This window comes from Gopherus flavomarginatus, chromosome 10 (assembly GCF_025201925.1).
Source record: "Gopherus flavomarginatus isolate rGopFla2 chromosome 10, rGopFla2.mat.asm, whole genome shotgun sequence".
Classification (NCBI taxonomy): domain Eukaryota; kingdom Metazoa; phylum Chordata; order Testudines; family Testudinidae; genus Gopherus; species Gopherus flavomarginatus.
Window position 1 is genome coordinate 53295208 of NC_066626.1, and position 22605 is coordinate 53317812.

At 40.7% G+C, this 22605-nt stretch overlaps 1 protein-coding gene across 2 annotated transcripts in view; it reads right to left on the reverse strand.

The window, feature by feature from the left end:
* Positions 1-22605, reverse strand: part of GALNT13 (polypeptide N-acetylgalactosaminyltransferase 13) — a 362438-nt gene that overhangs the window by 122674 nt on the left and 217159 nt on the right. For both annotated transcript variants that reach the window (XM_050969250.1, XM_050969251.1), the window contains exon 8: positions 21317-21497. In XM_050969250.1, the coding sequence (XP_050825207.1) occupies positions 21317-21497 (181 nt within the window). The remainder of the gene's footprint in view (positions 1-21316; positions 21498-22605) is intronic.

The following is a 22605-nucleotide window of genomic DNA, read 5'->3' on the forward strand; positions in this document are numbered from 1 at the left end:
GGGAATTAGTTGTGTGACTTCTATGAAAATGAATAGAAACCAAATAGCCTTCAGCAAGCTGAAAATGTGATCAGACTGTTCTTTTAATGTTATTGCTTTCATTCAATTTCTATTTTTGTCAACCAATACAAAGCTATAGACTAAAGAGCTGAACTTGCGAACGGTAAACTTCAACTGAGCTATACATATATGCACGGACTGTTACAAGAGTGAGAGTTTGAAGGACAGAGCCTTACAAGAACCAAGAATATTAACAAAGTGTAACTGGCACAGGAGCAATAACTGGTCCCAGTGAATAACAGATTAATTATAGTTCAGTTTTTTCCTCCACTTTTACAGGTGCCCAAAAGAAGGGCTGCAAGAGTGGTCTTTGGAAGATGCACTATACATCAAGAGTCAAAAAGTATCCTGTTAATTTAGGCCCCAATTAGTAGTAACTGAATCAATGCATTTAAATTTTGTCTTTAGTAAAAGTAACTCCTAACAGCATGACAACTGTATTACCATTCTGGATTTGATCTTGCTTTCATTATATATCCAAAATTCTCACTACAGTCAAAGGGAGATTTAGTTATGCAAGAATGAGCCCTTTTGGTGGCTAGGTTGTGGAATAAGTAGTGCTTAATTCTGTCTCACATTCTCCATCCCCAACATGACTACTTTCCATAGAATCATAGGACTGAAAGGGACCTCGAGCGGTCACCTAGTCCAGTCCCCTGCACGCATGGCAGGACTAAGTATGATCTAGACCATCCCTGACAGGTGTTTGTCTAACCTGCTCTTAATCTCCAATGATGGAGATTTCACAACCTTTTGAGGCAATTTATTCCGGTGGTTAGAAAGTTTTTCCTAATGTTCAATCTAAACTGCTCTTGCAGTAATTTAAGCCCATTGCTTCTTGTCCCATCCTTAGAGGTTAAGGAGAACAATTTTTCTCCCTCTGCCTTGTAGCAATCTTTTATGTGCTTGAAAGCTGTCATGTCCCCTCTCAGGCTTTTCTTCTCCAGACTAAACAAACCCAATTTTTCAATCTTTTCCCATAGGTCCTGTTTCCCAGACCTTTAATTACTTTTGTCGTTCTTCTCTGGACTTCCTTGAATTTGTCCACATCTTTCCTGAAATGTGGCACCTAGAACTGGATATAATATTCCAGTGGAGGCCTAATCAGTGCAGAGTAGAGTGGAAGAATTACTTCTCGTGTCTTGATTACTACACTCTGGCTAATACAGTCAAACCTCGCAATAACGCGTCCCGCCATAACGCGAAATCGCATATAACGCGATCACAGGTTGGCTCCCTTTAAGGCATAATACAGTATGATACTGTACCAACAGTCCCCAACACCATGGCAGGGGAGAGAAGCTGCAGCCGAGGCTGCCGGCGCCGGTGCTCTCTGTCCCTGGCAGGTGCGGGGCCGCGGCTCCTCTTGAAGTGGGAGAGAAGCCGTGGCCCCGCACCTGCTGGGAACAGAGAGCTCTGGCACCCGCAGCCCCGGAGTTCTCTGTCCCCTGCAGACGGGGGGCTGCGGCTCCTCTCCCCTGCTGGGCACTAGAGGCACTAGGCGGCACACATCAATGCACCGCGTTGGGGATCATTGACAAACCCCGCTATACTGTAACCCCGCATTTAGCGCGATGAAAGTTTTTGGACTCCAAACATCGCGTTATAGCAGGGTTTCACTGTACATCCCAAAATGTTTGGGTTTTTTGCAACGGTGTTACACTGTCAACTCATATTTAGCTTGTTATCCTCTGACTCCCAGATCTCTTTCTGCAGTACTCCTTCCTAGGCAGGAATTCTCTATTTTGTATGTGTGAAACTGACTGTTCCTTCCTAAGAGGAAAACTTTGCATTTGTCCTTACTGAATTTCATCCTATTTACTTATAGACTCATAGACTTTAGGGTCAGAAGGGACCAATGTGATCATCTAGTCTGACCTCCTGCACAAAGCAGGCCACAGAACCCTTTTCAGGCCATTTCATCAGTTTGTTCAGATTATTTTGAGTTTTAATCCTAACCTCCCAAGCACTTGCAACTCCTCCCATCTACATATCGTCCACAAACTTTGTAAGTACTCTCTATGACATTATCTAAATCTTTTATGAAGATATAAAACAGAACTTATTTCTTATTATGCAGCCCATATCAGCAACAGCATGATGAAGCAGTAAAACCTAAGAATGCTTGGTGCATGTGGAGTAGCCACCACTATGTGACGCAGCTGTTCTTAAATCTGAATCAGTATGTTAATGTCCTGCTACAGAGGTACACAAGATTAGCCCTACATATCTCATTGTAGGCTCAGGCCCTAATGCCATAGGTTAAAAGGGTTTACTTTGGAGTTATGTCACTGCATAACTTCTGAAGTCTTTAAACATTAAAATTTGAAATGGTTGAAGAAAGAGTGAAAATGTTTATCAAGGTTTCTTGTTCACTAAACTAATACGGTCATTAGCAACCTAATTATGTAATTTCATTTGAAAAAAAGCATTGCACATCATCTGCTGAGTTAATCTTGGTAAAACACAAACTCTGATCTTGCAATCCCAAATAAAAACTCTAAAATTAAATTTATATAAAGTGCTCTAAAAACACAGTAACTTTGCATTTATCTTAGATTTAACAGGCTAGGTACTATGTGTTAATTGTATACTAACTGATTATTAAGATGATAAAGTGTCTTAGCTATGCAGCAAGGGCATATAGTGACTGAGCTGTTACACTCAGTCACTGGGTGTATTATATTATGCGCCTGATTTTTCTCAATTGCCTCTGTGCAAATGTGTACAACAAAATGTGCCCGATTTGTGCACCCAAATATGCAATTGCCTGCATATATTAGGTATCTGCACACAAATAGTCATTGGAGGCATAACTGTCCATTTTTAGGGTCACAAAGGGTGCATGGAATTTTACTAATATTATGTATAGGATTTACAATAACTATTGAATAAATATAAGAAATATTATTACATCTCAGTAAATCTGACCTTTTTCCTCCATCACTCAATGTCAAGCTGGCAGGATGCCAAAAATAGATACACTTGGAATGGAAAGGTTAGGTTACTAATCTTCTGAGGCAGATAATTTTGTTTAAAAAGTAAATCAATCTAATCTACTTATTTAGATTTCACATAAAATGTGTATATTCTTTCACATTAAGAATTATAGGTCTGGCCTGACATGAGTAATTAACACGTGAAGAGAGGCCTCCTTTTCTGGAGGAAAGAATTAGGGAGGTAAACAGCTTATTAGGCTGAAATAAATAGGTCAGCAGGCTAAAAAGATAGAATGTCTGAGCCAGCTAAAATAAAAGAGAGAACACCCAGGGAACTATTTATTAAAAATGGACAAGATACTTAGGAATGTAAAGACGAGGTCAAGCATGGACAATGCACAAACCAAGCATGCTGCACAGGGATTAGTTCCTGCAAAGAGACCAAGCCAATCACAAAATATGTGATGTAATACATAGTAAATACAAGAGAGTTGCACATGAAGGGAGAGAACCCATATTATTCACACTAGGGGATTTCAACTCTCTAAGTTGGTTTCTAAATAGATACAGTTCCAGTGATACAAAAACTACCTGTAGACCAGACCTAGACATGAGACCAAATTAAGCCAGGTATGCACAGGCCTGCATTGGGGCAGTTTAGAGCCACCCATCAACAACGGGGACATGGGGAGGGATTGTACCGCAGGATATGCAATCCCTGTCTGAGCTGCTGGTGACTATGGTAAGTATGCACATACCATCCCTTTGGATGCTCCAGTGTCTTCCCAATCACCACACATGGCCAACACCGTGGGTCAGTAGGACATGCTAGGGCCATGACACCACCACCTCTCCGCTCTCTTTGGGAACTGATATTATCCTTGATGGAAAGATTCCCTCCCTTCATCCCGCAAGTACACCCATGCTAGTGCCAGGCCCTTAGGGTAAATGAAACAGTGTGCAACATGCCTAATCTTGTTTCCATTGATCAAAACTCCCACTGATTTCAGTGGTGGCAGGATTGAACCCATAATCAACAGCCCATCTGTTTTTTACAGTAAACTAAAGTAATGAATATTGTTTCTACTAAAGAACATACATTATTTTTTCCCTTTAACCAGAGCTGCAGAGACATTTGGTGCATTTTCTGAGAGCACTGTAAAAACCATTAACAAGAAAGTATTGTCTTCATGAGTTGCTTGGGCACTAACCACTGACCCTAAATAGCGAAGCTCAGGAAGCTCTTGATCTACACTACAAGCACCTTTGGGAGTTTCAGAGACAGCTGTGCTCATTGTTTTGGTGTTGTTACTCATGATGTTATCCAGTTATGTTGTTTTTGAACGCTCTTTGCTAGGTTCTTTCACTGAATTTTTTAAAGGTTTGTTTACATCTCTCTCTCTTCTATGAATAATATTTTGGATGATCCCTATGTGATTTTCTATGTATGTTATCAACATAATTCTTCAGACCAATCTTAGTTTTCTTAGTAAACAGCATATTTGCAACACTGATATCTGCATTCTAATGTGAATTGCCCTCTTTGCGTTTTGTGTCTGGAAAATAACACTATGGATATACAGAACAATTTCCCTTTTCACTAGTTGAAATGAAACTGCTATTTTTAACTTAAAGTAGTATTGCTAAATTACCATATAGAGTATCCTATTATACAGGAATTGCTGCCATAACTTAACACACAAGAAAATCTGTCAACGTTTTCTCCCTAACAGGTATTATGTCTATAAGGAATCGAAGCTCTGTCATTATAGACAGTTGGAGGAGGAAGGTTTGCTGGTCAGGCAGGAGAAATGATCGTTTAGCAGGTTTTGAGTGAGCTACACTTCAGAGTCAGTGTTACTAGGTGTAGCTATACAGGCTCAGCCTCCAAATTTGTGAGGAAACTCAGTACTACAATTAGGTACCATTGGCCAAAGTAAGAGAGAAGCAGCTTTAATGCAGAATCTTGAAAACCTTTAAAGGTCTAAATGTCTGTGAGGTCGAATTAAAGAAATTGGAACTTCTGTAACTGAGTGTTTCTTGAAATTTTGGATCTCCCTGAATTGGAGTAAAACCTAGGTCGTGATAGCAGAACTGATATATGGCTACTCAAATTATAATTATCTGGCCACCTGGCTCATTTTAACAGCCACTCTGCAGAAAATGACAGTTTGGGCTGCATAATGGCTGCAGGACCAAATCCTTAATCCATGACACCAGCACTATGTAAACCAAATACTAGAGTTTATGATCTAGATTCCGTGTTACTTAAGGACTCAATAGATATAAATAATGGGAGACTGTATCATCTCCTCCAGAACTGGAAAGGAAAAACATAACCGGAGTCAAGAATACTTACCAGCCTAAAGAGTGAGATGCAACGCATCGTTAGTAGGGCTGCAGCTGCATAACTTTCCCAGTTGAAAAGGCAAGCCTCTAAGAACAGCATGCTGGGGACAGATCCTGTAAGAGGGCAACCCTACATCAGATAAAGTCAATGAAGCCCAGATAGTTGCAAAGGAAGGGACTGATTTGCTGTAAGTGTATGTCATATATATAAAAGCTAGTCATTGAGAGCCTGAGCTGTCCCAGGGGAGTGTCAGTTGGGCAAAGTAATTCACCATCTGTGCAGTCTCCCTCATTCAACTAATGAAATTGTTGCATGCACATTAGCTGTAAAGTAAGTGGTGGGGGGTGATGAGTTGAGTTATCGCGAGTTATGGTTTAGGTCTGCTGGCATGGCATGGCATAGATGCATGCCTTACTGTAGCTGAAAGTCAGTGCTTGATAAAGTCAAATGACCAAGAACTTAAAAATTGGATGGTAAGAGATTGTGAATCCAGGGAGATTCAAGCTGGTGATATTCCAAACAAAAACAACTCTCCAACCATGTTTGTTGCTGTTTCCATCATTTCATACTTCAGATATTCTAGTCTTCAGAGTGAGACACAAAGTGACAATCCTGGAATCTTATTATATAGATAATATTTGCTATGAAAAGTGTGCAGTCTCAAAATTTTGTAAAAAATACAATTTTGGGGTGGGAATGGAGGAGGCAAGTACAAAATTGTATTAAGTGGAGAGACAAAACAACACCACATCGCTAAAATGTTTGTGAAAGAGTATTAGCTAACTTGGACTGGTTCTCATCATGACATACTCACTATTATAGCTATATCTTTCTATTGCCCAATGACTACTGGGATTCATTGGATCCTACAGAGATTATTAAATTCGCTCCAATGCAGGAAACCCAAACCATTTAAGTCTGACATAAAAAACTTAAATGTATTCAGCTAGTCATAAATTTCCTTCATTTGTTTTGGAAAACTACCTGTTTATGGTGTTGTACATTTACGTATCCTACCTGAACTTAAGAAGACCACATCTATTTAACTACTGAAATGTCTGAAAAAAAATGGGGTAGATGGGATGAACTGATGAAGAAAAATAATAGATCTGCCTTTTAAAAACAACAGTATCTGTATTTGCTGCAGATCAATCTTGTTGCCTCAGCTCTGTTATGTTCCCTTTTCTTTTATGGCTGAAGTCAATGCAGAGATTCCTTTTACATCTGCCACTCTTCTTATGTAAGAAAATTACCCATATTTGCAATAATTCTGCTTGTATATTTACTTTGTTAACTGTATTCATTATAATTTTATTAATCATCATTTACAATGGGCTTTTGCTATAAACCAGTGAAAATTCATTCAAAAATTAGTTTTGTCACGTGGTATTTTTTCTTTATTATTGTTGAAAATGTGTTTGAATACAGACCTTTCCCTACAAAACCCATCTCTTCTTTCACTTGAATCCTGCAGTGATCTCCTAGTTCTGATATCACAATGTTGAAGTCGGTGACTAGTTACACCAACGTAAATCAGGAGTACTTCTGCTGAGCTTGGGACTTACATCAGTATAACAGAGCAGAATCAGGCCCAGTAGTTTTTAGAAATGATTATCAACAATACAAGTTTTCTGCAGGACCAACATATGTATCTTTGGCCATTCAAAAAACACGAGTAAAATAAAATCTGAGAACTATGGAAGGTGACTAGATCAGTTTCAAAGTATTCCTCAATATGTAAGTACTATAGGTTTTTTTAAAATCCAAAATAGTTCAGAGTTTTATTCCTCAGTCCTCCATAGATGTTGGAGCTAGGGGTGCTGAGGATGCTGTTGTACTCCCTGGCTTGAAGTGGTTTCCATCATATACAGGGTTTACCGTTTGGTTCAATGGCTCTCAGCACCTCCACTGTACAAATTGTTCCGGTACCCCTGCAGTATTCATGCAGCCAAAATCCAACAAATTTCAGAGTTCCTCTGTATCTTAAGATGCACAATTAGGTACTTTAATATTGTATTCACACTTCTACTTTGATTTCTGTATTTAATGTATGTGAAAGGCCGTGTTCAATTTGAAAACTAATAACATTGCACGCGCAGAGAGAAGAGGACAAGGAGGGGGTGGTGATTTTAACATTGAGTGGCATTTTTTTCCAATACAATTTTAAGAGAAAGTAATTTAATGATTACAAATGCTTACATAGGAACATAGGTTTGTAATTAAACATTGCCTCTAAACAGGCCCGAAAGCTAGATTTGTATTTTCAATATCCATTTACTTAGCCTAAAGCATTTGCTTTGTTACTGGAGTAATTAATAAATCTAACCTCTACTCTCTGCTTTAGAAAGCTGCAGCTCTTATAAATTTACTGTAATTAAAAACTTAATCAAAATATAAAACTCTGCAAAAGCAATCACAATTTAACACTGAATTATACAATGTGTGAAGCTACCAACTCATCTTAATTTTCCTAGCACAGAAGTAGTAATATGAATTGAATTTTTAAGTGATAAAAAGCTTTATAGAACAATATTGTTATCCAAAGTTTATCCAAAGTGTCAAGCACATAAATAATTATTTGTAAACAATATTGACCTAAGAGTTAATATCCTGGGCCAAATTTTAATTTTGAGGCAGGAACATATTTGCACAAAGCAGATGTCGTGAAGGAAAATCCACTGAGCTCAAAGTAGATTTTGCAGGTGTCTTTTGCAATGTTTAGAGTCTCAGGCAGATGTTTGTAATCCAGCTAGCTCATTTGGAGTTGGTACAGTTTGACAGCAAGATCAGGCATGCTTGCCGTTATGGAGAGATGCAAGATGGAGAGGTAGATGGAGGAGCTTATTTCATCCTCTAGAAGGGGATAGATGAATGATAACCAAGAAGAAGCTGGATCCTCATGCTTCATTTTTCAAGATATAGACAACTCCTGGTACGTCTACTGTGTAGGAATAGTCAGTGTCGCTTGTTTGGAGGGGAGCTGAAAAGTTGAGCCCCAAACAGCTGTCTCTGCACATAACATTTGCTCTGCACATTTAGTTATGGGAGTGGCTTTCAGACAGGGTCTGGGGTCATCTGCATGTGTTAGCACAATCCTCCAGTTCCTCTGTGGACACTATGCAGCACCTTCTGCTCAAAGTAATTTGCATGAATGGAAATGCAATGCCCTGAAATCAATGGCAAAACTCAGTTACTTTAATGAACGCAGAATTAATGGAAGCCCTCACCTGAAGGGACAAAAGAGTCATAATTTGGACCTTTAGTTTTATCACAGGTACTTGTACTTAATCTCAGACAAATTCTGTACTCTGAACACTCTCCAGCAGGCAACAGAGTTTAAGATAGTTCTATAGTTTAAAGAGGGTTGGTTAGAAAAATCAAAGATGACAAAACAGGTGACTGAAAAAGGAAAAGAAGATGACAGGCAGGAAACAAAAAATGGGCTTCCCCCTACCCCACCGGTTGGGGCAAGGCAGATAGAGGGGCACTCCCCACGCACAGACACTAGGTGAGGCAAGGCTGATAGCAGAGCGCACACATACACAGTGTGAGGCAAGGCTGAGAGTGGTGTGCATGCGCACACACATACATAGTGTGAGGCAAGACAGAGCGGTGCACTCCACACATTGGCCTGTGGAGGTTAGAGCTATATTAATGTTCCCACAGATTCCCCTCTCTGGTGCGGTCTTTAAGGGAATCCCATGGACCAATAAAACAAAGCGAGTTCCAAGTAGTTGAGTTCCACTGGAGCCCACAGGTTTCTTTATTTGGCATACAGCAAACCGACACGGAGTTGATAAGACTCAAGAGTAGGGGGTGGCTAGGTGCATACCACACATCCAAAGTTAAATAGACAGCCTCTTCTTTTATGTACATTTACACATTACATTGCATTTGCTATCCATTACACCACACATTTCTGGATTGGTTTCCCTGTACAGAGTGCTCTGTCCACCTACAGTTCACCTGGAACTTGATCTTTACTCTTGTCTACAGTCCCTAGCATCAGTCTGTTGCTGCTTATCTTAGCTAGCACGCACATCCTGACTCCAGTATGCTTAAGCTCCTATTTAAACTTAACCTTCCATTCACCTCCCCACTTATGCCTAATAAGAAATGAGGCAAGTTACTTATGTCAAGCCAGGCCTACAGAGACTAGGCCCGGGTTAGGAAACTCTGGGGCTCAAGGACCTTGATTGTGGGTTTTCATGCTAACTCCCATATTTTGGACGCTAAGGTCCAGATCTGGGAAGAAATGTTATGACACCAGGCCCCATAGTCCATTTTGTGAAGGGGGAAATAGCTCCCCTCGCACCATGAAATGATGTTGGACACCCCACACAGTTTTTCCTCCTTTTAGCCTCTCCTGGAGAGTTTGCTGCAGAAAAGGGCAATCCAGTCCCTGGGCATCAAGCTAAGAGACAGTACACTGAACAGCACTATGCATTGAAGACAGACTTTTATTTATATCTATGTTTTGGCATCAAAGTACAAGTCATTTGGCTTGCAAACGCATGGGCTTCCTGCAAATCTCAGTTATTTCAATAGAATTAGTGAGTGCTTATCACTTCTGAAAACCTGGTGATGTATATTTAGGTGACTAAGTATGGATTTGGGTGGTGAAAATAACTTCTCACCTACATGCTGTATCCTGCAGGATTGTAAGTGTAGTCACAAAAGGATCCAAACATGACACCAGAAGAATCTCTTTTGCAAAAAAGGGAAAAATCCGTTTTTCTTCTTCTCCAAGATAGAAGTTCCTGTGAGGAAGCTCTAAAATGTTCATTCATTTAGGGTATGGCTACATTGGAGATGTGCAGAGCCGGGAGTTACAGCTGTGTTTGCACAGCTGTGTAGGGAAAGTGCTGCAGGGTGGCCACACTGACAGCAACCAGCGCTGCAGTGTGGCCACATTTGCAGCATTTGCAGTGCTGTTGGGAGTGGTGCATTGTGGGCAGCTATCCCAGCGTTCAAGTGGCTGCAACGTGCTTTTCAAAACAGAGGGGTGGGGTGGAGTGTGACAGGGAGCGTGGGGGAGACAGAGAGAGTGGATTTTTGGAGATGACAGTTCTCAGCTACCTGCCTTGCAAGTTCTAAGGACTGGAAGATACACAGTGCCTACCTTCAATCATTTTAAAAGTTTTGACCTTTCCCCCACCTGTCTCTTATTCACTAAACGCAAATTATGCACTCCTAAATAGTCTTTAGACCATATAAGCAGCTGCTCAACACGGATTCCCCCCTCCCTCCTCCCCTCTCTCCTCAAGCAAACAGCTGTGAACATTCCAAAGCAATTCCCCTGCCTCCGCTCACTCGCTCGCTGGAGCAAAGAGCAGCTGTGTTTGTTTTTTAGCTAAGTAGCTACGGGGAGATCGGAGTTCAGCCATTCTTCCAGTTTGTTGTGGACAGGAATTCTGGGATACCTCCTAATACCCTGGAGGCCAATAACAGTGCTTTTGGTGGCTACACTTGATGACCAGCGCTGCATCACCAGCGCTGGAATCGCTACACCCCAAGCAAACCAGGTGTACAGCCAGCGCTGCAACCAGGGAGTTGCAGCACTGGCCGTGCTTTGCAAGTGTGGACACAGAGTGAGTTGCAGCGCTGGTGATGAGGTTACAGCGCTGCAACTCTCCAGTGTAGCCATGCCCTTAAGCTCTTAAAAGACAGGTGTGCCACTACAACAGCATCACTCAAAGGCTGTGTGTGTCAAAACTTCCAAATCAGCCATTTTCTATTTAGCTAAACAATGGAATTGTTAAACAATTCACAACAATGGATGCTCATTAACATTCCCCCATCCTGCCTAAGGCAGGATATCGTCAATCTACTCAACATATCAAGAAAAGATCCACACACTAAATAATACATCACCTCAGGACCCGGCATTAAGATATCCTCATGAATAATTCTGTTGCATAATGGGGTAAGGTGTCAAATTCCATATTCCAATATCTCCTGCTGTACTAATCACATCAACATTCAAAATCAAACCTTATATACCAAGCCCCTAACTCCACAGAGGTTTCACAAGACTGGAAAAAACCTACAGAGGTACATTAGGAAACACAGTGCAGGAGGTACATTTTAAACACATGCTGTAAGGGAAAGAATTAGGCACTTTTAAAATACATGTTGTGAAAAAAGTTCTTTTGTGGAGAGAGATTCTAAATCTAATTAGCATTCCAATTGTATGCTGCTTCATGCTTTGGGGCCTCCTGAGTATTTGAGACAATTCATCAGTGAAAAATATCTGTTTGCTTCTTGCTCACCCTTTTAAATACTTATTTTTGGCAGCATATCTCAGAAAAGCTATTCATTATATCCCTTGCTTCCTAAAGCAGGGCATTTGGTTATTAAAACATATCAGAATGAAACACTGAAGCAAATGCAAGGTCACACAGTCATTTGACATTACCAACATCCACATTTTTAATACATCTACTTTCTAAAGGGCTGCATCCTTTTTTAAAAAATATTATATTTCATCTTCTCATATAAAAACATCTAAGGCAAATAATATTCTTGGTTTTTGTTTGTGTGATACTAAACTATCAAACTACCACCTTCGGAGCATTAGTCCCATTTTCCATTGTAAGGTGCAGACTAAGAAAGCATCACATAGGGCTGGCCCAAAGTGTCTACACTATTAAGACTGGCCAGAAAATATTCATTTTAGTCAGTAATAACAATTAAGCCTAACTATCGTTGATTCCAAATTAACATATTATTTTGGCAGTCAGACAATTGGCCACATGATTAACAGAGGTCACAGAGTGGGAAGAGTTTGGAAATAGGACACACACAGGTTTGGGAGCAAACAGAGAACAAGCTGAATTTGAGAAAAATGGGCAAAAATTGTGAAAAATGGGCAAATTTGTGAAAAATGGGCAAAATTTGGATCTACTTTTCCATTCTGCTTTTGAATTTTTTTTTATACTAATGACCTCCTTGGGCTCAAAATACTACATTCCCCTATCACCCAATTCAGTGGGAGCATTGTGTAAGAAGGCATATAAGATAAAACCCAATATAAGAGTCTACTGTAATCAAGAATGCCCTAGGTACACCTCTACCCCGATATAACGCAACCCGATATAACACAAATTTGGATATAACGCGGTAAAGCAGTGCTCAGGGGCGGGGAAGGGGGAAGGTGCGCACTCTGACGGATCAAAGCAAGTTCGATATAGCGGGTTTCACCTATAACACGATAGGACTTTTTGGCTCCCGAGGACAGCATTATATCGGGGTAGAGGTGTATTGAAATCCCCACACTAAGCAGAGAGGCAAGGGAAGACAAGTAGAAAACAAAACAGAATGGGGGACAAAGGAATTCAGCAAGGCATGAAAAAGTATGATGGAATGAAGAGATCCTACATTGGCTCTGGCAGAAATGGAATTAAACCCTCTTCCCCGAATATCCAAGTGCTGCTGCACTTTACTAGCTAGGATCAGTAAAGAGGGAGTAAGAGTAAAATAAAAACCACACAGGTTGGCTAGTCTTCATAAATGAAATGTTGACATACTTGTCTTTAGTAATAGGAACCACTATCACCCTTGCAATGCTGCAATTTCATTCCAGGTCCTTTTTGAAAAATAGGATAATTTAACTATTCCATTGTCTATATCACTATCCCAAACACTTACATAATGACGTTTTTTACCAATAATGTGTCCAATTCAAAAAGTACTTTCTAAAGTATTTTAGAATAAAATGAAGGTTAATGTGATTTTCTAATGCATTTTGAGTGTATTATTTCACCGAAATGTATTAAAAACTAACCCTAGTCAGCCTGGAGCACTTGCTGGTAAGATGTAATGCGAAAACATCTAGAATGGCAGACCCCTAGAATCAAGGTATTATTATTTCCTTGTTTCATACCCCTATAAAGCAAAACTGTATTTTTAATTGATATTATTAAAAGCATTTATTGTAACATGTCAAGTAGCCCTTGTAATGGGATGTTTGTATTATCAAACTGTTTAGAAAATATACCACATGATACAATAAGTGATTTTTTTTAAAAATTGTACCTTAATTTGGTCAAATCCATGGTAAATCATGTCAAAGAGTCCTTTCCCTAGCATGGCATCTTTATTGCTCTCAACCCATTACATCTTCCATTTTAGATCAGAGAAACAAACATGAAATAACAAATACAGAAAAGCCATAGCTAGTCTGTTGCAAATATGCTGATGTTGATTTGTGGGGAATTGTTGCTTTTTAAAAAATATTTTGGATGATATTTTTACTGGGTGACAGGGTGACTAAGTATCTTTTAGGATAAGCAGCAAAGAATCCTGTGGCACCTTATAGACTAACAGATGTTTTGGAGCATGAGCTTTCGTGGGTGAATACCCACTTCGTCGGATGCATGTAGTGGAAATTTCCAGGTGCAGGTATATATACGCAAGCAAGCTAGAGATAACGAGGTTAGTTCAATCAGGGAGGATGAGGCCCTGTTCTAGCAGTTGAGGTGTGAAAACCAAGGGAGGAGAAACTGGTTTTGTAGTTGGCAAGCCATTCACAGTCTTTGTTTAATCCTGAGCTGATGGTGTCAAATTTGCAGATGAACTGAAGTCATGTACCTGCAGCTCACTCTACCACACGCAAACTCCCAAAGACTAAGCGAAAGTGGTATAATATCAAAGCACTTCAAGACCAAGCCAGCTGTGAGATGTTCCACCAACATCTGTCAGAAACTTTCTAACATGCCTGACAACATCATTGACATTCAAGAGCACTGGGATCAACTTAAAAACAGCGTTCACAATGCATGTGCTGAAACCATAGGATATTCCACTCATTGGCACCAAGACTGGTTTGATGAAAACAACGAGGAAATACTAGCATTAGCTCAACAGAAAAGAAATGCATTTTGTAACTGGAAAATTGATTCCTCTGACAAATGAAAACAGGAGGCCTATCACCTGCTTAAAGCCAAAGTCCAAAGGAGGCTACATGACATCAAAAATAAGTGGTGGAAAGAGAAGCCCTCAGAGATCCAGGGTTTAGTAGACCAGGATGACATGAGAAGCTTCTCTCAAGCAACCAAAGCTATATATGAGCCAAGCTCCAAAGGCCCAATCCCCTTACATTCTCAGGATGGCTCCACCCTCCTCAGGTGCAATGCATCCATTAAACAACTCTGGAAAGAGCACTTTGAGAGTCTACTAAACCACGAATCCACAGTCTCTGAAGACACCACTGAGTTTATTCCGCAACTGTCAGCAATGGAACACCTTGCTGATCCCCTCTCTTTTGAGGAAGACCAGCATGTCATCAACCAGATAAAGAAAAATCACAAGACACCAGACTCAGACAGCATCTCAGCTGAGGTTTTTAAAGGTGGTGGAACAATGCTCCAGTACAAACTCTGCCAACTCTTCAGCAAAATCTGGACCTGCAAAGACCTGACTTTAAGAAAGTCAACATTGTTACATTAAAGAAAAGGGACAAATCTTTGTGTGGAAACAACAGAGGTATTTTCTCCTCTTCATCACAGGGAAGATTCTTGCCCGGATCCTACTAAACAGACTCCTCTCCCTTGCCGAGGACCTCCTCCCCAAATCACAATTTGGCTTCAGGTCATACAGAGGCACAACCAACATGATCTTCGTGGCACGACAGATTCAGGAGAAGTGCAGACAGCAACACCAGGAACTGTTCATGACATTCATCAATCTAACCAAGGCCTTTGACTCTATCCATTGTGATGCCCTCTGGAAGGTACTATGTAGGTTTAGCTATCCACAGAAATTCATTTCCATCATCAGACTACTCCATGATGGGATGACTGCCAGCATTTTGTGCAACGGCTCAGAGACCAAACCATTCAACATTCGCACCAGTGCCAAGCAGGGCTGTGTCATTGTTCCAACACGTCTCCATTTACCTTGCCATGATCCTGATTATCATTTGCAACTGCCTTCCTGATGGAATTGGAATTGAGTATCATATGGATGGCCAACTCTTCAATCTTCGACATCTCCAAACAAAATCTAAGATCATGAGAATTGGCATCACTGACCTTCAGTATGCAGAGGACTGTGTCATTCTTGCACATACATAGGCTGACCTGCAAAGCACCCTAATTCTTCTTGCAGATGCCTATCACAGTCTAGGCCTGTCTCTCAACGTTGGAAAATACAAGGTACTCTACCAGCCCTCACCTGCACAAACTACTCTTTGTACTCCACAAATCACCATCAGCAGAGAACCCCTGGAAAACGTGGATCATTTTACCGTACTTTGGCAGCCATCTCTCCCAAACAGCCTGTCATGGTACAATTCCCCACTCTGAACCTTAGCGTCCAAAAGATGGGGTACCAGCATGAATTCCTCTAAGCTCACTTACCAGCTTAGAACCTGTAGCGCTGCCACCAACCAGGAATTCCAGTGCCTGGTACACTCTGGTCCCCCAAAAACCTTGCCCGAGGACCCCCAAGACCCAGACCCTCTGGATCTTAACACAAGGAAAGTAAACCCTTTCCCTCACCGTTGCCTCTCCCAGGCTTCCCCTCCCTGGGTTACCCTGGAAGATCACTGTGTGATTCAAACTCCTTGAATCACAAAACAGAGAGGACAATTCACCTTCCTCCCTCCTTCTCTTTTCCCCTCCCAGACTCTTCCTGAGAGAGAAAGTAATCCTGGCACAGAGAGAAATCAGCCTCTCTCTCCCTCTTCCCTCCTTTCTCCCCATCAATTCCCTGGTGAATCCAGACCCAGTCCCCTGGGGTCTCACCAGGATAAAAAAAACAATTAGGTTCTTAAGCAAGAAAAGCTTTTAATTAAAGAAAGAAAAAACAGTAAAAATTATCTTTGTAAATTTTAAAAAAATGGAATAGGTACAGGGTCTTTCAGCTATAGACACTGGGAACACCCTCCCCGCCTAAGTATACAAGTACAAATTAAAATCTTTTCAGCAAAATACCAATTTGAACTTCTTCCAACCAAATACACATTTGCAAATAAAGAAAACAACCATAAGCCTAACTCGCTTTATCTACCTAGTACTCGCTAGTCTGAACTTATAAGAGCCTGTATTGGAGAGAAACTTGATTGCATGTCTGATCCCTCTGAGCCCCCAGAGTGAACAACAACCAAAACTAACAGCACAGCACAAAAACTTCCCTCCCTCAAGATTTGAAAGTATCTTGTCCTCAGATTGGTCCTCGGGTCAGGTGACAGCCAGGCTCATTGTTCTTGTTAACTCTCTATAGTCAAAGAGTTATAAAGTACTTCTGTGCTATTAACTTTTCTTATCTGTTTATGACACAGCCAAAATAGACACAGAAATTGCATACAGGATCCACTGTGCCAGCACATCCTTTGGAAGACTATTCAGAGTCTTCAATGACAGGGATCTGCAAAGAGGCACCAAGATCTTGGTTTACAAGGCAGTTATCATCCCCACCCTTCCTTATGGGTGTGAGACCTAGGTAACCTAGAGACAACATCTCAAGCAGGTGAAGTGGTTCCAGAAGCACTGCCTCAGAAGGATTCTCAGGATCAGCTGGGCAGACCAACACACTAACATCAGTGTTCTCTCTGCAGCCAACACAGAAGCACAGATCATGAAATATCAACTTCGCTGGGCTGGCCACTGTGTATGTATGTCTGACACTCACCTCCTGAAGCAAGCACTCTTCTCTCAGGTAAGTCACAGAAGAAGGCCTCGCGGAGGGCAGCAGAAGTGTTTCAAAGACAAACTGAAAGTACATCTTAAAAAGGGAGGCATTAGCCAACAAACTGGCAGGACTTGGCGTGAAACAGAACACAGCAGCGCCACATCATACACCAACCCACAGCTCACTTTGAGAAGAACAGATGTGCTCAGAAGTGACAAAGGAGGAAAGAAAGAGCACAACAGTACAGCCAACAACTATGTCTCCTCTAAGATTATACCTGTCACTTCTGTGGGAAAATGTGCAGAGCAAGAATTGAGCTACTCAGCCACTTAAAAACTCATCAACAAACCCCTTTGTCAGACATCCTCCTTGTATCAAGGGATAGCCAAAGAAGGACAAGAAGGGTGACACTGGTCTATAAAATCAGGAATGGTGAGGAGAAAGTGCATAAAGAAGTGTTATTTAATCTTCACAGGACACAAGAACCTTGGGTCATCCATTAATAGGCAGCTGGCTTAAAACAAACTTAAGGAAATATTTCTTCACAGAATGCACAGTCAATCCATAGAACTCATTGCCAGGGAATACTGTGCAGGGCTGCCCAGAGGATTCAAGGGGCCTGGGATCTTTGGCGGTGGGGGGCCACCATCGCCGAATTCCCGCCGAAGACCCAGCTTTCGGCGGTGGATCCTGGGGCAGAAGGGACTCCTCACCACGGGTCTTTGGGGCACTTCGGTGGCAGGCCCTGGAGCGGAAGGCCCCCACCACCACGGAATTGCCACCAAAGACCCGGAACAGAAGAAGCTCCTGGGGCCTGGGCCCCATGAGAGTTTTCCGGGGGCCCTGGAGCGAGTGAAGGACCCCATTCCAGGGGCCCCGAAAAACTCTCCTGGGGGCCACTGTGGGGCCTAGGGCCTAGGGCAAATTGCCCCACTTGCCTCCCCCTATGGGCAGCCCTGATATTGTGAAGGCCAAAACTATAACTGGATTAAAAAAAGATTTAGATAAGTTCATAGAGGATAGATCAATCAGTGGCTATCAGCCAAGATAATCAGGGATGCAACTCCAGGCTCCAGGTGTCTCTTAGCCTCTGACTGCCAGATACTGAGACTGGACAACGGAGGGATGGATTACTTGATTGCCCTGTTCTGATCATTTCCTTTGAAGCACCTGGCATTGGTCATTGTCAGAAGACAGGATACTGGGCTAGATGGACTATTAGTCTGACCCAGTATGGCCATTCTTACGTTCTTTTTGACTGGACTCCTGAAGTCCTGGAATATTCAGGCAGTGAAACAGTGTGTGGCACCAATTAGGATTTTAAGATGAATGGATTGGACTAACATTCTAATACATGGTACAGAGGATTAGACACAAAACTCCCACCGATAATAGGATTTTGGAATCAAATTCTTCATGAACTGAAGTATAAATTTTATCCCAGAGATTCTGTTGCTGTAGACTCAAGGCACATTATAAACACCAGAGTGGGAAGACTATTGAGAGATTCATGATAAAACACAGCAACAGCACCTTCAGTTTGTGAGTAGCCAATTCTTTGAACATTTCAAACAATGATTTCTAAAAGCTGCAAAATATAATGGGCTTCCAGATGCGAGGTTCTGGCTTTAAACTGATATGATTTGAAATCTGTCATTTTAAGGTATTAATAAAACCATAAAACCAAGCTTGTCTAAAATGTAAATCACCTTACAATGGCATTAGATTTTATACAAAAATCTTTAAAATCTATTTTATAATACATTTTACTACCTTTATTTTAGGGGGGTTTTCAGTCAAAAATGAAAACACAGGTTTTAGCTCACAAATACAAAAGTTTTAGCTCATAAAGCCTGTGGCAGCTTTCAAGAGACTGGCTACTAACAATCAAGAAACTATTTGAAATAGGAGAGGGGAAAAAATTGTCTTTTTCTGAAATGTTGACTTGCTGGTAAACACTTATTTTTTCTGATCACAGCCATAATTTAAAGTTTTCAATTATTGTCTTCGATGAGGGGGAAAAAAGACTTTTCCATCTGAAATGTTGGCAGTTCTGTAAAGACTGATTCCTTTTTGAACCACTTTACATAGGTTTAAGCTGAGACAGTCAATATGCTGAAAACCACCACAAGCTTTAAGAGGCTACAGGGTTGTTCTATGTTCTGTAAAAAGCTATGGTAATTTAATATTTGCATAAAAGAAATTGAAGATGGAATAAAAGGGAAAAACAAAAATATGAAATACATTTTAAATTACAGGGGGAAAGAAATGTATGGGACTTCACAGGTACATGGTTTATGCACACCAAAGCAAGGGTTCTAATCTGTCTAGAGACAACTCATCTCAATAAAGGACACATTATATTGACCAATTATACAGTCAGTATGCCTGATACTCCATAACAAAGGGGCTGCATGATAGGAAGAAGACATTTCCTAGGGTAATTTCATTATGGAACTCAGCAGGGGAGCAGATAAGGGGGTCTATCAGGCCAAAGTTTCCTCCTTCAAAAATATAAATAAATAAAAAAGCACTATGATGGAAGAGGGCATGATTGCACATGCACTTGCACAAACAGAGTACAGAAAAGCCCTGATATAAGGGTGGCTGAGGATGGGGGCCTTCAGTGTCATTACTGGTACCAGGATCAGAAGCACTAGAAATGGTCTTACATTATTTTATCTTTTTTTGTCAAAAATGCTGATTCATCAGAACCTAAGCTTTTCACTGGAACATACCAGCTTTGACAAAACTTTTGTCAGGAAAGATTTCTCAGGTCCAGGATGAAATTTCTGGTCATACTGAGAAAGAGACAGAGACCCATCCCAAAAGAGCCAATAGCCTAGAGGTCAGGGCATTCACCTGGGACGTGGGAGAACAGCATCCCAGGTGAGTGTCCTGATGACCTGGCTATTGTAGACTAGGTGTCTCTCTCTCTCTTGCTTGTTTTCACAAAACACTTTGAAAAGTTGCTGTTTCACCCTGATGTGGAATGGGAACATTTCTGAAATCTTGAAAAGTGACGTGGGACAGGAAAGCCATATCTTGCTCTGCTCTAAAAAGCACTTCCCCTCCAACCTAAAGCTTCTTGGGCTGAGAAGGGGAAGGACAGGGCAGAGGCTTGACGTTATCCCATCACATACAGTGCACTTGGCAGCTTGGCTACACCAGTGTATCAGGGAGAATGTGCTCTGCCGGACATAGACATGTCACAATGCACTACTTCCCCAGGGCAGTGGGGAGACCAGGAAGGAGACTGTGTAACAATCTCCCTTTGGGCTTCTCAACAATGCTGTGCTCCTTGCTTGAGGCTTGATTTTAACATCACCATCAAGCCCTTAAATGCAATAACACTGAACAAGATACTACACCTTCCAGGTCCTATAAATACGAACTCTTCAGCTGATGTCTCAAATGAAATTTTTGACACGCTTTAATACTTATATCCTTACATTCTTCTTTTTGCTATTTTATATATTTTTGAAATCAATAATAAAATTACTCATTTAAAAATTTTGCACAATGTTTTGTTCATAAGAGAAAAAATACTGCACATTTACTATCTGTATACTCTGATTCTGGTTAGTTGATTGTAAATATACATACAAACATTTGTGCAACAATTTTTACATGTTACTGAAATATAAAAATCATAAATACAAGAACAAGTTTAAAATACAATATTTTACATATATTACTTGTATCTGTTGTATATGCATTTCAATTTCTGTATGAAAAGTTATAGCAAGATATGCATTATCTAAGAATCATTCCTTCATTACACGATTTTCTTGAAGTTCTTACACTGGACTAAGTGAAAACATGAGTCTTTTCCTTGACATGCATAGAAGAAAGAAATATTAATGGGAACTATTCATGTACATCAAATGGAAGAATTAGACATATATTTTGGATCCCTGATTGTCAGGCCACTGAGTTCTGCTATAGTCCACTGAGCAATGCAGAGCAGCTCTGGAGCTGCTCTAACTTGTACCCGCTGCAACTACTTTTAAGGGATCACCAGAACGCAAGACTGATCTGATCACATCCCCTTTTTCTTAGAGTTAATAAAGCCAAAGAACTTTCCCTCTGGTTTGAAAACAACATGATAGAAATCTCAAACAAGACTTCTTAAGACCTTTAATTTTTTCTAGTCTTAAATAGGCAATATTTTTTCTTTAAAAAAAAATATAGAAGGATTTGACTTTTGAGAAGGAGATGGTGAAAGAACTAACTATGCTCTCCCACACCTCTCACTCACATACATATATACGCATATTCATTTTTCAGGTAGATATACATGTTATAAAATGATCACAAAATGATTTCTTACCTGGGGATATTATATAGAAGAAGTCTTTAAACTCATCCATCCAGACCTCTGCTAGTCTCCTGTTGTTCTTGTTGATTACATGACCAGTACCACCAGGAAAAGTATAAGGGGTTGCCTTACGAAACACATGTCCAACGTGAGAGCATGTTACAATCTCCAGGGAGCCTCCACACTGCCAAATCTGAAATTAAGCAAAATATTTTAAAAATGTGTATAAAAAGTATCTCGCAAAAATTCTGTTGCAAGAAGCAGCCAGCTCTAAAAAAATGTTGGACAGATGACTCCTTACTTTATACACTTCTGCGATGAAAAAACAGATTTACACATCAATTTTTAATGTAATTATATAGCACGGGTCAAATTTCACTAATGATAAAGTAGGTGCAAGACCACAGACTTCAGTCATCTTGTGCAAGCTTACCTGACTGGTAGACTTAGCCCTACCACTTTAGACATGCACACATTTTTTTCTAGCACCCTACACTATAACTGGTGTAATTATGCTATGCACTAAAATTCAATTCAGGACATCAGTTGTTCTTTTCTTTTTAATGATTTTGAGTTTCCAAGAATTTCATTCCACAATTCATAACCTTTTATAACAATAGAAAAGATCTTGGGTAATTTTTGCTGGCATTGTGCTTTATGGCTATTTAGAAGATGGTACAATGGTCCTTGACTGTAATATTATAGGTATAGATATGCATACACACAGTCACCATGGTCATCATCCTGCTACATACATGCAGCACTAGGCTAAAATGTATGCTCTTTGGCTCCAAAACCAGTCCCCTCTCTGTGGTGAGATAGTCTAAGATAGCAGAGCTGCCTATTAAGAAGAAACCTATACACACAAAAAAAAAATCTGAATCTCCATGCAGTGGAAAGTACTGGTTTACTTACAATCCTGGAGCCAAATTCCACATTCAGTTACATCAATAGCCTGGTCTACACTACGAGTTTAAACCGAATTTAGCAGCGTTAAACCAATTTAACCCTGCACCCGTCCACACAACGAGGCCCTTTATATCAATATAAAGGGCTCTTTAAACCAGTTTCTGCACTCCTCCCCGATGAGAGGAGTAGCGCTAAAATCGGTATTGCCATGTCGGATTAGGGTTAGTGTGGCTGCAAATTGACAGTATTGGCCTCCGGGCAGTACCCCACAGTGCACCATTGTGGCCGCTCTGGAAAGCAATCTGAACTCAGATGCACTGGCCAGGTAGACAGGAAAAGCCCCGCAAACTTTTGAATTTCATTTCCTGTTTGCCCAGCGTGGAGCTCTGATC